We start from the raw sequence: 17,795 nt of genomic DNA on the forward strand, positions 1-17,795 counted from the left end.
GGGCCTTATCCAGTATGACCTCATCTTAACTGATTATGTCCACAATGACTGTATTTCCACAGAGGCCATATACTGAGGGGTGGGGCTTCAAAACTAATTTTTTTTATGGATGGAAGAATTATTAATCCATGACACCTCACCTCAGCAAAGAGGTGGCTCACAAAGCCTAAACTATTGTTAATTTTTTTTACATAAAACCTTTTCCTAACCCTGTTGTATATATATGTGCATGTAAGTGTGTGTGTGTGTGTGTGTGTGTGTGTGTGTGTGTGTGTGTGTGTGTGTGTGTGTACACATACAAGCCTCAGAAGACTATCCATCAATATGATAGAGGTCACCTATAGTTACAGATTATGGGTTACAGAATTTATAGCACGTATTTATCACTTACCTGATTTAATACCTTTATATATTAATTGAGCTTTTAAGGGTTACTGTGTGATGATTTTTGTAACATAAACAGCATATGTATTTATGTAAGTCTTTAAAACAAAAGGCACCATTTTCGATTGCCTCTTCTTTTACTGCTTGCAAGCTACCACCTAGTCCTACTGGCCTGCAGCGGTTCGTGGTGTTCTGAGGCAAACCTTCTAAACAGGCCACCGCTTCCCACTGCTGGGAGGTGTTAAGGGCAAACACTTAGCAAACAAAAACCCTGCCTGTTTACTCACTTGGGTATATGGATTCTTCGTGTCTTATTTTAGCTGCCTCTTGTAAGTTGGAAAGGAAAGGTTCTGGCTTTTATCTCCTCATTAAAAATAGATCCTTTTATGACAAGGGGCTGGAGCAATCATGAGTCACCATCTCCACTGTGTGAGGTGCTGGAACTGGCCGGGAGAGCGGGGCCCTGGGATGGCAACTGGCCACCCCATGACTCCCTGGTGTCTTGTCATTTCAGGAAGTTGGACGCTTTCATCTATGACGCAGCTGTCTTGAATTACAAGGCCGGGAGGGATGAAGGCTGTAAACTGGTGACCATTGGGAGCGGGTACATCTTTGCCACCACTGGCTATGGCATTGCCCTCCAGAAGGGCTCGCCCTGGAAGAGGCAGATTGACCTGGCTCTGCTGCAGTTTGTTGGTGATGGTAAGTAAGACCCCCAGAGAACCCTGTGGTTGACAAGGTATGGCTCAGGATGAAGGATGTTGACAAATCCCTTAAAATGTCCAAGCCAGTCCCCTTTGTACTTCAGAACGCAGAATTGTGTGACCCCCAAATGAAGGCTAGGTTCAGGACATTTGCTGTATACCATTACATAACTGGGCTGCTGTGTGAGTCAGCTTTTCATTGCTACAACAAAACACCCAGAATAAGAAACTTAACGGAGGAAAAGATTACTTTGTCTTGGGGATTTTTTGAAGTTTCCCTTTGTGGTCTAGTTGCTTTTAGGCCTGTGGTGGAACATTGCACTGTGAGGAAGGCTGGTGGTGGAGGGGAAGCTACTGAGCCTGTGATGAGGAAGATGTGGCCATGAGGGTGAGGACAATGCAGCCTTCGGGGGCATGTCTTCAGTGACCCACTGCTTCCAACAAGCCTCGTGTCTTATATCATCTCCCAGTAGCCCATTGACTTACGAATCCATAAATGAGTTGGTGAGCTGTTGTTAGGATTACAGCTCTCATGGTCCAAACACCCCCCAGAATCTCTATCTCAGAACTCAGTTGTGTCAGGTTCCAAGCATTCAATGGAAGAGTTGTGGGGTTTGGGCATTTAAAATCCAAACTCTAACAGTGTAGCTTCATTTCTGTTTCCGTGATAAAACACCATGACCAAAAGCAGTAGAAGGGAGGAAAAGGCTTATGTGGCTCACAGTTCCACACTACAGCCCAACACTCAGGGGAAAGGAGCTCAAGGAGCTAGCTCCATCACAGTCAGGAGCAAAGGGAGGAGAGCCCAGCCTGGCTGGCTGGTTGCTTCTGCTTCAGCACGGTTTCTCCTCTTTACACAGCCCAGGACTGTATTCGTGATATAGCACTACTCACCTTACCTTAATTAACAATCAAGACGCTCCTGCATGGACACGCCCACAGGGCAGCCTGATCAAGGCAGCTCTCCGGGTGAAAGTCGCTAGGTGATTCTAGGTTGGGTCAAGTTACCAGAATTAACCAAGCCAGAATCCAAGTCGTGTTCCCTAAATCCCAAAGTGTAGAAGCACTCCTCATGGGGTTTGGATTAAAGGGAGACTTTTCTAGCCCTATCAGCAGTGATGGCAGAGCAAGTCAGGCTCCCTTAGCATGCTGGTTCTTAATATCTTATAGAGGAATGAAGAGAGCATCCCCAGGAAAGGAAGAATCCTGTGGTTTCTACCAGCCTTCCATTCTACTGCCTACCATGCAAACTAGCATCAGCTCCCCCTCTCCCAGGATTTACAACCTAGTGGGCCTGGGACAGTTTTGATCCCCATTGCCAATTGGGCTACCTTGGAACTGCACTGAATTTCCATCTGTCTGTTCTTCTCCACCTTATAACTGGTATCTTAATGACTTTTCTCACTATTGCACTCAAATATCAGACCATAAGGAGCCTAAGGCCCCTTGTGGTAGCAGGAGTGTAATTCTGGTTTCACTGCATCTACACACAGGAATCAGAGAGTGAGTCACAAGCTGGGCTTGGCTACAAAACTTGCAGGCTGGCTCCGGGAACTCACTTCGTGCAGCAAAGTCCACCTCCTAAAAGATCCACAGGTTTCCCAAACAGTGCCACCAGATGGGGACCCAGGGTTGAACTATAGGAACCTACTGTGTGCATTTTAACATTTCAAGCACAGTGGCTGGTGATCTCACTATCTCTCTTAGCTGATGAGATGGCTTTAATAGTCCTGCCCTGTGTGAGCTAGAGTTCCTCCTATCTAGGTGGCTGACACAAAGACAGGGAGTGGCTCGTCAGCATAGAACACAGGCTGGTGTCAGGAAGTGCTCAGTGTGGTGCACAGAAGTAAGGCCAGAGGACAGAAGCCCCACTCAAAATGGACGGAGGCTGCGGACAGAAGCATTGAGGACTGAGCTATGCTATGTATAGCTGAGAGGATAAAATGTAGCAACCACTGTAGTCAAGCATGACATTGAAATGAGCGAAAGTTTACGCACAGGCTGGTATAGATTTGAAGGAAGTATAGAATTCTCTGTAGCCTTCCTTCTTTCTCAGCTCACAGAATTAAGTCCTCATTTTTTTTTTTAACTTTACAGCACCATCAAACATTCTAAATGTGTTTTATGTTTACCTCTTAAATAAGGACATCTGACGCTCAGGACTCCCTGTAGGGCATTTGTTTCTTCCTTGGGTCACACTGGCCGTGTTCCGTGCCGTGTAACTGTGATTTGTGGCTATGTTGGTCAGCTGTTGCTGTGAAATCTCAGAGGCATACAACTGCGTGCCTTTGCTCTTCTGGTGGGAGGTACAAATAGGCCTGGAGTCAGGCTTGGATGAGTTTGATGAAGATGATTCCTGTCATAAGTCAACGAGTCGAGCGCATGACCTCTACCACATGCATCCGGGTTATGGGTCTCAGGCAGTCTGCTGCTAGTCCCCGGGAAGACGGTGTCTTAATAGGCACAAATGAAATGCTTAGGTGTCCAGGGACATGTGACGTTTCTGTTTGATTACATGCCTTTCTTCTAGTGTTCTGCTGTGCAAAACAAGTCAGATGGCAAACCCCAAGCATATCGCACATATATTCCTTTATGAGAGGAAAAGGGACAAGGGACAAATGAACCTTGTGGAAACACTGGAACTTTAGTGTCAATTTTTCCATCCTTCTTCTTCGGTTGACCCAGCTAGCAAATGGGGTCTTTGCTTCCATCACAACCCCCAGAAAACCCCGAACATAACAAGCGATTGGTCAAGGAAGGTTTGAGTGGATAAATACATATATGGATGAATGGTTAGCCTCGGGGCAGATTTCATTTGACAGGAAATGTTTAAGTGTGATAGGTATCTGTCAAACGAGCACGTTTTAACTCTAGCCCTGTTCACTATTGTTGTCACTCTTGTAACATCTGTTAGAAAACCACTGACATCTTTAGAAAACAGGTTAGGTCAAGCGGCATGCTGAGTGTACTAATATATTCTTTAGTTTATTTTCAGAACTTTTTACTTTACAAAGATGGAAACTGAAACTCAGGGGACTTGTGACTTCCTTTGTCAACAAAGTGGTGATATCTCTACTTCAGGGAATTTAATCTACAAGAAATTCAGTTAGGCAAAACACCCATTCCTTTTGTTTTCCTAAGATGTCTGGCAAAGTTGATTGATTGGACACTTGATGGTAATAGGCGCTCCAGGAAGAAGTGATTGAGCACACATCTGAGCTAAGGCTGTGTTTGCTCTTCTTACAAACACTTCTGCAACATTATGTCTATCGCCCTTGGCTACTCATTTGTGCATAGGTACAGGTCATACTTACATGATAAGAACGGAAAATGACATGAAAGGATACCTATAAAGATCTTAGCTTAGCACAGAACCTGCAGCATAATGACGGCTGAAAAAATAATCTCTGTCATCCTTATAATCATCGTCATCATCATTTTTATAATCGTCATCACAATTTCACCAAGTCCAAAGTATTTTTATTTAGCCATGTCATCATCACCGCTTTCAACAGAAACACTGTCCTGGCAGCGTCACCAACCACCGACATCCTATTATTATCACTATGACCGTCACCACCATGACTCCTCTTGCCATCTTCACCACCACCACCAAAGCATAATCATCAACACTTTTACCACCAGCATCCCCACAAGCATCACCACTATCAACCACCACCACCAGCATCCCCACCAGCATCACCACTATCAACCACCACCACCAGCATCCCCACCAGCATCCCCACAAGCATCACCACTATCAATCACCACCACCAGCATCCCCACCAGCATCCCCACAAGCATCACCACTATCAACCACCACCACCAGCATCCCCACAAGCATCACCACTATCAACCACCACCGCCAGCATCCCCACAAGCATCACCACTATCAACCACCACCACCAGCATCCCCACCAGCATCCCCACAAGCATCACCACTATCAACCACCACCACCAGCATCCCCACAAGCATCACCACTATCAACCACCACCACCAGCATCCCCACAAGCATCACCACTATCAACCACCACCACCAGCATCCCCACAAGCATCCCCACAAGCATCACCACTATCAACCACCACCACCAGCAGCAGCAGCATCACTGTCATGATTCTCTTTGCATCAGCACTAGCATCATATTCACCAACACTTTCATCCCAATTATTATCACCACCATCAATATTATCAGCATCCAAATAAGTATCATCACCACCGCCTCCATCATCACTTCCATTTCCACCATCAGCCCCAGAATTGGTATCAGAAGCACCAGCATCACGGACCGTTGGTTCTCATCATCACCATCACCATTGTGATCTCCGTAATCACCACGTTCACCACCTTCCTTTACACCACGACCACCATCGCCATCTTTCTCCTTCTCAACATCCTCTTTTCGCTCATCCACCACCGTCCAGGTATGAATCTCATGCAGCTAAGTCAGTGATATATTAGCAATGACACAGTTAAGTTACATCCCAGAAACAACCCTGTGGTCCTGGATAGCAACCATCTTCCCTGCAGCATTTCAAGATGCTTACATATAGAGCATTGGGTTCTAATAGATATTTTATGTCCTGGCTCATTGCTTTCCTGGTCACATTGCTGGAGGTGGGAAATGTGTCTTTTCAGCTTCTTCTTCAGAGGCCATCTGGAAGCAGAGACATGGGAGAGAAAATGACGTTGCTCCAGGGGGCATCTTAAGATAATCTTCCCGGAAAGCCATGTCCAATTCTGAATGTCTCTCTAGGAGTAAATACATGAATTAACACAGCTGCATAAATATTTCACTTATCTTATGCAGTTTCAGCAGGATTAATTATGCTCTAAAATTAGACCTGCAAAGAGCACAGTGCCAAGCAGTACCTAATTATTATTCACCCCTTAGAATGGAGTGTTTATCTCTTGTTATAGAGTAGCTCCAGTGGACGATTATGAATCTAATGAGTGTCAAAAGTATAAAAAAATTTTCCTAATGGGCTATGTAAACATAACCTCTGAATGAAGTGTTTAGATATAGGAAGACCTCTTACGTAAAATCTACCAGTCACCTCCCTGGGGAGAAGGGCCACTATCAGTACCCGTAGTGGAGTTTTATTGAGAAGCAGCACTGTAATCCAAGATGCGCATGTAATTGTCTTCTCTTATTTTCTTCAAGGCATTCACAGGTGGCTAACTATGTGTACGTTTAAAATATGTAGATTTAAGATAGAAACATATTTATAATAATCCGTCTATGAATATTTATGTAAAATATGTAGACTACACATGCCTGCACTTCATTAGCTAGCTTGGAAAGATAAAAGATTCATCAACCATCTATGAAACGATAGGTTTTAAGGAGAATAAATGGAGAGCATCATTCACAAAGAAACACAGAGCAGTGAGATTTCGGAGAAAGAGTAGAACAGAGCAGGGTTCACACAGGAGCCTTGGTGATGTGCTGACCCAGCAGCAACGAGGAAGTTTCTGTGGCACTCGGCATCTCCATGAGGGATGACATAAGTGAGCACAAAGTGACACTGAGCCTGGCACATTAAGAGTGCTTTTCCAGCTTCGAAGTGGAGGTGAACATGGACCTCTTAGTGATTAGACAGCCCAGGAATTCTGTGCTTTTCATCATGACCCTGAAATTTGGAGGGGACAAAGGAATATTAGATAGGTCAAAATCCTAGCATATAGAAAGGCCAGTAAAAAGACTCTGCAAGGTTGGACACCATGACACACACTTGAAATCTCAGCACTGAGGCTGCTGAGGCAAGAAGATGGCAAGTCTGAGGGTGTCTAGGAAAGTGAGGACTTAGGTTGTAGCACAGCATGAGCACAGTAGTAGAATGCACAGACCTTGGGTCCCATTCTCAGTACAGCTAAGGAGGAAACAGGAACCAGGGGAGGGAGGGTATATATTATTTATAAGCAAATGGTGCTTAGAACATGGAAGAGAGCTGTTTCTCAAGCCCCTAGTCACTTGGGCCTAGTGAATGACCTAGCATCATGCCAAGTACCTCATAGATAGCCTGATAATGCTATAGAATGTTCTGGAGTGGCTCTTATCTATGCCCTTGCAGTATAGGAAAATGAGGTTCAAACCTCAGAAAGAATCATCCAGGAGTCTTGTTTAAATCAAAGATTTCATTTGAGAAGGCCTGCGATTTTAAAATCATCTCCTAAGTGGTGACACTGTAGCCAACCCATCATGGAGGTTTCTACAGATGCAAGAACTCAATCACGTTTATGTGTCCTATTATGATCTTCTTTTCTTTAAAACATCCCAGCCAGGCTGGAGAGATTACTCAGTGGCTAATGCTGGTCCTGCAGAGGACCTGACTTCAGTTCCCAGCACCCATGGGTGGTGGCTCACAGCCACCATAATTCCAGTCAGATGACTCTGATTCCTTCTTCTGGCTGTTGCTGACATACAAAAGTATGTGTACATATTCACACAAACACACACATACACACAAATAAAGATAAAACATCCTGGCCACAGCCAACCAGGTCACCTGAGTTAACAGCAAATTGATCTTGAGAAACGTGTACCCTTTATATTTGTTTGCACTTTGTGCAATCTGGGTTTCTATTTAAACTCAGAACAAATGAAAATAAAATACAAATGATTATATTACTATATCATCAAAGGTTTTTATATGGTATATTCTATTGTATTGTGCCATATTTAGGTTCATAAAATCAATACTTGAAGATGTGATGCATTTCTGTTGTTTACATATTTGTATGACTAAGCTCTGGGAGGGTGGCCAGTGAGTAAAGTGCGTGATGAGCAGGTATGAGCACCTGAATGCAATCCCTAGTACATATACAAAGCCAGGCATGATGCCATGAGCTTGTGACCCCGTGGCTGTGAGAATGGATAGATGCAGATCCCTATGGCTCAGTGATAAGGCATCCTAGCCTAATTATTGATTTTTGGGTCTCAATGAGAGAGCCCATCTCAAAATACAGCGTGGATGGCTCCTGAAGAACACTAAGGTTGAACTCTGACCCTCACCACGTACCTCCAAATGTGCATGCACACCTTCACACACACGTGAACCCATGCAGGTGTGAATATGCAAAAATATGTACACACATACAATAATATATAAACACGGCAACAAAATCAATGCATTCTCAGGGACTTTCCCAGGTTTAAGGTTAGTTCATGATCCTTGTCATACTGTGTTTAAGCACATATAGTAGTTGCCATCATACTGAAAAAAATATATGTATATAATTTCAATTAGATACACTTAGCATCCACACTTTTGTCCAGCAGCTTTGTGGTAGCTTTTAAAGGTTTATCATACTGTACATGAATTGAAGGGACCACAGCTGTGTTCTGCATCAGTAAGATGCCCTACTGATATTCAACCCTAGAGTTTTAAGAAATACTACCTACCATATTGATGCCCACAAATCTCGAAGTAAGGTAACAGTAGAGGGGAGTGGGTTGAAGGACTGCTGCCTGCCTCTAGGTGGTTCACTGTTGACTTCCTCATGCCTTGTTGCCAGTGTTCTTCTTTTGAAGGACATGGGAGTGGTGCTTTTGACAGCAAGGGACTCCCTGCTGCCAGCTGGAGTACAGTGTTCCTACAGCTGGAGATGTTCTTTTTGTAGCTAATTAGGATTTTCATAGATTGCTCCAGGCCACTGGATAAGCTGCTCATATCATTGCCATTTTCCCCTATCCAACGTCCAGGCTTAATTTCCTTAGGTGGAGCTGGACACCCTGCAGTGTGGCTGGTAATGACCACACATGCCTCCATTCGGGGGAGTACACACAGAGGTCTTTTCAGTCTGCTGTCTTAGCTGGCTGAGAAGGGCATGGAGATGTGGGCTAAGGCAGTCCCTGAATATCCTCCAACCCTGTGCTCCTGACGCATCTGAAACACTGTCATTGGAATTTTAGGTAAGCATAGACTCTTTGATGCTGCCTCCTTGAAAGATAAGAGTTCTGTTTACCCTCTTCTGACCCTGTTTCGAGTTTTGAATGCAGCCTATCCTTCAGCCCTCTGTTTCCCCACGGACTCCCCTAAAGGCAGGTACCTTTCCTTTCAACCTGCTGAGCTCTGAGAGTCTGTGGGACTTAACAGTGCAAGCAAAGCAAAAGAGAAGAGATGAAGGCTAAACACACACACACACACACACACACACACACACACACACACACACACACACACACACGCCAGGATGATCTCAGAAGAACTAGCTTGGTGCCCGGCATACACTTGATGTCTTCTTATTTGTGGCCTCTTCATGTTGTCTGGTCCACTGAAGCCATCCGATTCTGAGTCCCTTGAGGAAGGACAACGTTTATATCCATGTTTGTTACATCCATCTGTGAACTCACAGATACTCTCTGCACAGCAGGCGCTTGATTTAAATCCACTCAGTGAATTGTCAGTATTGCAGATACATGTACAGAGGTGATCAGATATCTTCTTTGATCAAGAAGTGTTTTTCCCCCCAAGGAAAGAAATTAGATGCCCATAGTCTTCATAATTCTTATGACCAATATCTGACGGCAAGCTGCTTCAGGGAAGAAAGATTGGTTCTGGCTTGCAGTTTGAGAGGAGACAGTCCACCATGGCAGGGAACGCCTGGCTGCAGGCAGCTCCGTGGAGTGAGGATGCCTGGCAGCTGGCCACACATCAGAGTGTCCCAGGCAGCGGAACAAACTGAAGGCAGAAGCAGAGCTTGGCTGAAACCTTCCGAGTTATGCAATCTTGAACAAAGAAATGTCTCTTTAAATGAGAACTGTTTTTGAAATTGGTTAAATTTCCATTGTAAACTATCCTACTTCCTTCACCCAGGCCCTACCTCTTAAAGGATCTACAACCGCCCACAGTGGGGCCACTAGCCATGGACCAAGTTTCAAGAATCTGAACTTATGAGCATTTTATATTCAAACCATAACAAGTACCTATAAGACAACAGGACAGCAAGTAGCCAAGAAGAGATTTGATACCCTATGAGAATATATAGGGGGATGTAATCCCCCTCAGGAACAGTCATAGGGGAGGGGAATAATGGGAAAATGGGGGGGGGAGGAATGGGAGGATACAAGGGATGGGATAAACATTGAGATGTAACAAGAATAAATTAATAAAAAAAAAATAAAAAAAAAAAAAACAAAACAAAACAACAACAAAAAAAAAAGACGACAGATGTGGGGAGCTACCCAATAGACCATAGCCCCATGCCGCAGCCTTCCGGAATCCCAGCATTCACTGTAAGACAGGGTATTCCTGGTTTATTTCATCTTTCCAAGGTGATTCTCTTGATGCGTACAATCAGCAAGGTGAAGCAGTCCCCACCTTTGAGAACTGAGATGACTTGTCACTTCTTGAAATGTGCCTCAGACCCGGGGCCCTAAAACCAAGAAAGGCCAGGTGTGACTTCACCTAATGTTGTGGGATGGAACGGTAGTTTAGATCTGCCTTCAAGGCTAAATATGTATTCCAAACTAAACGCAGGGAGAAGACCCCTCGCCTTGTTACTTTGGAGGAAGACTTGATCTCTGTGATGAGAACAGGGGAGGCAGGGGTAAGGTTCACAACTGGCATCGCAGGTTTGCAACAGCCAGCAGCCCAGTTAGGATCATGAAACACCAGTAGAAAGTGGTGTGCTGTTCCTCAGCCCCTCCCACCCCATGGCATAGTGTGAACAGAGAGAAGAGGCGTGTGGACAGAGGGCCCATCTGGCTCTTCTCAGGCAAGGCGTCACTAACGGGACCATAGGCAGACCCATGCTGAATTCTCAAGCACGTGCAGGTGCGTGCCTCCTCCTGCCCTTCCCCCTTCCTCCCCTTTCATTTTATGAATCAGTCTTATTCCTTTCTTTTCATGCCTTTCATGCAAACCGCCTACAACCTCCCCACCCTAGTCTCTGTCCCAAAGAAGGGTCCATGGGCTCAAGCTGCTGTTCCCCACCTTCAACTTCTGTTTTTACCTGCGGTGGCATCACTAGAACGGGAACTGGGAGTGATATCCGCAGTTTCATTTTAGACAGACTTTCTGCTAAACTGGGTCGAACTCCCACTGTGTTCTCTGCTGAATTCATCCTGCAGTCCCTAAGAATAAAAATGCACGAATGTCTCCTTCATAATTTCTGTGTGTGTGCAAGCACATACGCATGTGTTTCATATATTGTATCAACCAAGACTTACTTTCCAAATTCTCTAACTTTAGACAGGGATCTGAGAGTTTCTACATAACTGGCAGCCACATAAGTCATAACTCATGTGTCCTTCCATGTTCACAAGATTGAGGCTGGGGTCTGGGACATAGGGTGCCATCTCCTTGGAGCCCAGAGGAGAGAAGGCATGGAGACTTAGATCTGTGCGACTATAAATTGGAAACATAATGCTAAAACCTGTGCTTCCTCTGGGCTATGATCAGGTTAGGAAGTAAGTGCCCATGGCCAAGCCCTGCTGCTGTCTGTAAAAACGAAGTTCCATTGGATGGCAGGCACATCTGTGCACTAGGTCTTGGCTGTGGTAGTCATCACACAGCGAGCACAAGGCTGAACGGCTTCAGTGGAGACCCTGTGCCCTGCAGAGTTGCACACATTTAGTCTTTAGCCTTTTACAGAAGTGAGATGAGCCTTGGTCTGGGTTGCCTAGAGCTTCATCCTAGCTAAGAAGGTATGTGCAAAGGGAGGATGGAGTGATGCTCGGAGGGTGAGGAGTTGAGAGAATCCAAGGACCTCTTCTCCACACTAACCTAACATACCAAATAGCTCAGGCAACGAAGGGCTGAGAAGGTCAGAAACTGCAGAACAACCAGCTCTGTTAAAGGAAGGGAGGCCAGAAAGAGGAGGAGGAAGGGCCAGCCAGACGGGGAAGGGAAGAGAGCACAGGCACATGACAGGGAAATAGAAAGGAAAAGAAAGAAGGGGGCAGACTGTGGGAGCAAAAGAGAAAAGAGGGGGAAAGGAAGGAGAGGGAAAGGGGAAGACAGAGCAAAGAGAGGGAGCAGTGACGGAGGAGGGACTGGAGAGAGATTTGCTGAGTGGCTGTTTTATATAATTTTTAGCCTGGGCACCAGCAAAGCAGGCTTGGTTTGTCCAAATGAGCAATTAGCTGTGTTGATCCTCGGCCCCATCCTGTCCCCCACATAGACCATGGACTCGTTCACTCTTGCCTGTGAGATATGATTTGTGTCCCTCTGTCTTCCCCTGCCAGCAGTCATTCCTGACATAGGTTCCCTTGTCTTCAGATGACTCAGAAGCAACCCACAGCCTCAGCCTATTTAAGGAGTTATGTGCAAAATAAGGGTGGCGTGAGGATGGGAGGGCAAAGAGGTGCAGAAAGCACAGGAGCCTTTTCTCCACGCGTGAGAGGCTTACCTGCTACCCTGGTCCTTTGTATCTGGTGGATTCACAGTACCTAAGAGTCACAGAGGCACCACTGGAAGCCACAAAATCATCTAAACGTTAGATGCATCAGTCTGCTGAGTCCTCACAAGGAAGTAGCAAGTAGGTTAAAGAAGGTTTTCCAAACTGTATGGCTTCTACCAGCAGATCTGAGGGCGGTGCCTGTATAAAAGTGTCTCAGGGTCTCTGCTTTAACTGTCTTGTGATATGTAGCTGATGTGACCCCCCACAGGCCACTCATGCCTTAGAGGGCAAGTTGCTTTGCCTGGAAATGGTTGAAAGTGTAATTTGAGCACAGGCTAGTCAGACCCCCGGCTCAGTCCATTTTCTTCTTGCACCAATGGAGTGGCATGTGTTATAGGTACTCATTTAGCGGCAGAGGCTGAGGATGAGAAAGGAACCCATATTCCCATTATCCACCCCCACCCCTTTTTTTATGGTAAAGGAGGCTTGTTTGTGCCTCAGACCCCAGCACCCTGGAAATGTACCCGGCCTAATTTTTAAGATCACTCAAGCCTAGCAGTTTTGGGAAAACGCAGGACTCAGAAGCACGAGATGAGAAGCAACAAAACAAGGACAGAATGTAATTAGGAGAAGTCAGATGTTCGGCCCCGATACAGGCACGCAGAGCTGCCTCTTCCAGGTTCACAAAGGCCCATCTTGGTTGCGGGAATGGATTGTTCCCCGCAGAGACCCTCGGCAATGCATAATCCCCAGCATTCTAGAAAGTTATTGTTGCTCGCTAAACATGTTTTAATCAAATCGAGACTTCAAAGGCTGGAGACACAGTTTTGGCTGAGCTGTGTAAATCATGAACTTTTAATCAAGTTAGCAAGGACTAGATGCCATTGGCAAAGCACTCAGTTTTTATTTGCCCCCTTGTTCGTTCACTGGCCCATTTATTCTTTCTTCTAGTTATCCACTCCGGAAAGAATAACAGCAGCTTTGAAAGTCGGTGGTGGGATATTATGATTACTGAACATTTTTGGTTTGTTGCCCTGACTTACAAAGATGCTTTGGAGCTGTAGGTCTGTAATCCCCCAGCCACTCAGGAGACAGTATCCAAATTTGCGGTTGTAGAGTACACTCAAAGCCAGTTTGGGCAACCTACTGAGACATCGTCTCAAAACAAAAATGAAAAAGAGGGTGAGGGAGATAGTTTGGGGGCTGAGTGCTAATCTCGCAGGCCTGAGGCCTTGGGTTCAATCCCCAGTGGTGGGGTAGACTTTAGGTGTTTTTGTGTCCAAGGAGACTGCTTTAGCTTCAACTATCTACTTTTCACTCTCCCGAGGTAATTTTTGTTTTTGTTTTTTTTTTACATTCTCTCTCTGCTAGCTCAAATACCCAATACCTAAGAGGCGCTTTGTGGAGTAATGGTTTTTAATATTTGGAGACATAGTCTCTGATTGGCAGATGCAGCAGATCACTCAGCTGGGGTCCACTATGCCAAATCTTGGCCTTGTCTTTTTTCCATTCTCCTTCTCTCAGGGATCCCCACTGGCCCACAGTGAGATCTAGGTGACTGTGAAAACACGAGGAATGATGACATTGTACCTCCAAGCACCATAGCAACCGTAAAAAAGAGCATAAGAGTTGGGAGTGGAGTGTGAACGGAAGCATCAGTCTTCAACACTGTGTTTCTCATTCAGAAAGACGCAAACCAGGCATGGTAATCTTTGCTGCTGTGGAAGATTTCACTTCCCTTTACTGGCCGTAATAATGGTGTTTAAAATAATACAGGCATGGCTGAAGCGCCATACTCAGGTGGAGACTAAGCCATTTGTTGACTGGGGTCTAGAGCAGATTTTGAGAGAGGCCACAGCTGCTCAGATTCCTGGCATGTGTGCATGTGGTTTCATTAGAAGCCACTGAAGAATTGTGACCCAAGGCCACTATTGATGGATAGGAGGTTGACTGAGCCTGGCTTTCTCCTGTAGATCTCACTATTGTTCATGGTCAGTATGGATGATGTGTGCATGCACACAAACTCACTTATATATAACCAGCAGCTTTGGCTCTAGCTATACTCAAAGAGGCCGTTGATAAATTATCATTTTAATGTCCTGGCCGCTGAGCCATTTTGACCTTCTGATGACCCAAAAGCCGTACCCAGGGCAAGCTATTCCATTCAGAGAAGAGATGTACCAGTTCTGAGCATAGATTAGCAATAAAGGCCTTAATGGCTTCTTCATTGGCCTGTGACCAGACGGTACCGTGAAAATTAGACTTGTTTATCTCTCTCCTAATTTTAACTAGAGATGTACTTGGAATAATAATGGGACAGTACTGACTTAAGAAACAGATACAAATCCGTAAATATCCAGGAGGGTCACTGAATCTCCCTCAGCGCTGAAGCTCTCGGCATTGGCATCTGTGTGAGTCCCCTGAAAATTTCCCAATGGATCCTCCGGGTTTCAGAACTGCAGTATTTGCTATCAGGATTTAAAGAAAGGCAGCAGCATCAAGCATCAGCTGACAAGTAGCGAATCCTTAAATTAGGGAAAGTCAAGTGTCAGGAGAACTGTCAAAGAGGAAATGGGACACAGCAAATAGCTCATTGATAAGTCAAAGACAGTGTCAGCCTTGTCCAAGCTCGACAGGGAAACGGTGGACTCCAATCCCTCTACCTCACACTGTTGAAACACTCTCATTTGGAAAGGCAATGAGAGATATTTGAACAGATATATGTGAAAACTACACAGGTCTGCTCCCTTCATATAATTGTTTCCAAGTTGTGTGTTGCCTACTGCATCCTGTTTCATGGTGTATATTTCTTTAAATAATTGTTAGTGACATATATATTCATATATTTCCATGTTCACTGACTTTAAACATTTGTATGCATGTACATGATCTGATAGGAGCAATTGTTTTATTTTAGGATCAAATGACACAGTTATCCTTAAGATAGGAAACATTACTTGATTTTGCTTTTTGAGTTTTTGGTAGTTTGTTGTTGTTGTTGTTTGTTTGTTCTTATTTGTTTGTGGGTTTTTTTTGTCATAGTGGAGGTTGACTACAGGGCCTCACCATGATAAGCAAGTGCTCCACTACTGAGCTAGATCTTACCCTATTTTTCTTTCCCTTTTTGCTATTTTTTACTTAAATTAGAAATGAATTTGAAAGTTTTACACATGAATACTGCATTCACATAATTTCCACCTCCCTCAAACTCCTCTTGTGTCTCCCTATCTCCCTCTCAAGTTCATGACTTTTTTTTCTGTATTACTGCTAACATGTATATAAATACAACCTGATGAGACCTTTTAATGTTGAGATATGTGTGTGTGTGTGTGTGTGTGTGTATACGTTTATACACACATATGCATATATATGTTTGTATATATTTATACACACATACACATATTTATGTATATATAAATGCTTATATATGCTTATGGATGACACTTTGGGTTGGATATCTTATCAGAGATCTTGTCTCTGGACACTGGTTCTCCTTCTCTTAGCAGCCATTAATTGCCAGAAGCTCTTTATCCAGGGTAGGGAGCTTGTAAGATTTCCCCCATCTATATTGGATGTTAACTGGTGATGTCACTGTGCATGCCTCACCTATGTGACCATATTTTTGAGATTACATAAATGTAGCTGCCCCGCCATATATATAAGATATCTCAGCCATCTGGCTCTTACGATCCTTCTGCCTCCCTTCTTTGGTGTTCTCCGAGCCTTAGGTATAGGGGTTATGTTTTGACATATCAACTGGGACCCTGCACTTTGTTCTTTGCATTTTAACCAACTGTAGCTTTCTGTAATGGTCTCCAATTGCTGAAAAAAAGGAAGCTTCGTTGATGAGGAGTGAGGCCTACACTTCCTTGTGGACACAAGGGTAGGTATTTAGAATGCAATTGGGAATCTTACTGGCTTAGGAGAGTTACAATTCTCTTGGGTCCGTGATCTCACCAGCCATAGATAGTTTGCTAAGATTCCAGTACCAGGCATGAAGTCCCTCCTGTATGAGCAGGCTTAAAGTCCAATTGGATGGCTGCTGGTTAGTCAGAGATATAAGTGACACTATTGCATTCTTGGAGATGCGTTGCTGGCCTGGTCATTGTGTGATCCATACGCTTTCCTACTGGGTAGGACTACTGATTACTTTTCTTCCTAGGCACCATGCATCATGCATAGCATCTTCAGATAGCATGCAAGCCAGTCCTCACACTGGAGGGAGTTGCAGATTGGCTCCTCCAAGTCCTGTGTCTAAATTAGTCTGAGATGTCTTCAGCAAAGGGGCATCTGATCTTCAAGCTCTGCCAAGCAGCTAAGGGGAACAACAGCAGTCATCTGTATTGTTTCGGGGAGTTTTTTTGACACGCACTGAACCTATATCCTAGAGAAGTCTTCCAGGCCCAAACTGGGCTTTTTATCAGATAGTTCATGGAGGAGCATTATTACCCCAAGTGGCATAACTTTATTAAACACACACACACACACACACACACACACACACACACACACCTTTATTTTTAAGTAAATATAGTGTTTCCCTGTGTCTTTTTCAAGTGTTATTAATAGTTTTTAATCTCTCCTTTCCCCAGTCTCTCTGTTTTCCCTTTTTGTCTTCCAGGGCACTGTGCCTTACTATCCCCCCTAGAGCTCCTTTTCCCCATCCCCATATTTTTTTTTTTTTTGATGTTTAGCATTTTGTTGCATTATTTGTGTGATAATCATGGGGGAACACTTTCATGGAATTAAAAAGAATTTGCAGTGAACTCTTAGATGCTAGACCTGGAGGGTTGCCGACCACAGATCTCTCCAGCAATCCTCACATACAATGTCATATTACTATGCCAAAAGCTTTAGTCTCAGGCATGTGACTGTGGGTTATAACTCAATGTGTCATTTTTACATGCCATCTTGGGATTTCCCAACTTTGCATTCTATTGAAAAATAGAAAAAGTTAAAAAAAAATAGAATTGTTTATTTTATCAATTTACCTATTTTATATGTAAATATTTTGAGGCAAGACCCCTATGTACCCATAGCTGGCCTGAAAATCACTAGCTATGTAGACCAGGCTCACCTGAAACTCAGAAATTTTCCTGTCTCTGCCTCCCGAGTGCTGAGATTAAAGGCATGTGTCACTATGCCTAGCTATCTTTAACATGCAAATTTTAATGAGCTTTTTATATTTTATTGTCCTATTAAGATTTTGATTGCTTTATTTTATGCAAAACATCCAAGTTGCACATGAAATATTGGGTAAGTTCACAGGTATTAGGGTTAAATATGAGAACTGGTATTTATTAGTTCATAATCATGGAAACATCCCTAGTGGCTACTATTCTCTTTAAGCCATGGGTTGTAA

General features: G+C 44.2%; 1 protein-coding gene across 1 annotated transcript in view; it reads left to right on the forward strand.

Moving 5' to 3' along the window:
- The window catches only part of Grin2a (glutamate ionotropic receptor NMDA type subunit 2A), a 398,907-nt gene that overhangs the window by 359,811 nt on the left and 21,301 nt on the right, over positions 1–17,795 (forward strand). Inside the window, exon 10 of the mRNA XM_051167318.1 lies at positions 899–1,086. Within this exon, the coding sequence (XP_051023275.1) occupies positions 899–1,086 (188 nt within the window). The remainder of the gene's footprint in view (positions 1–898; positions 1,087–17,795) is intronic.

The sequence above is a fragment of the Acomys russatus genome, chromosome 25 (assembly GCF_903995435.1).
Source record: "Acomys russatus chromosome 25, mAcoRus1.1, whole genome shotgun sequence".
Classification (NCBI taxonomy): domain Eukaryota; kingdom Metazoa; phylum Chordata; class Mammalia; order Rodentia; family Muridae; genus Acomys; species Acomys russatus.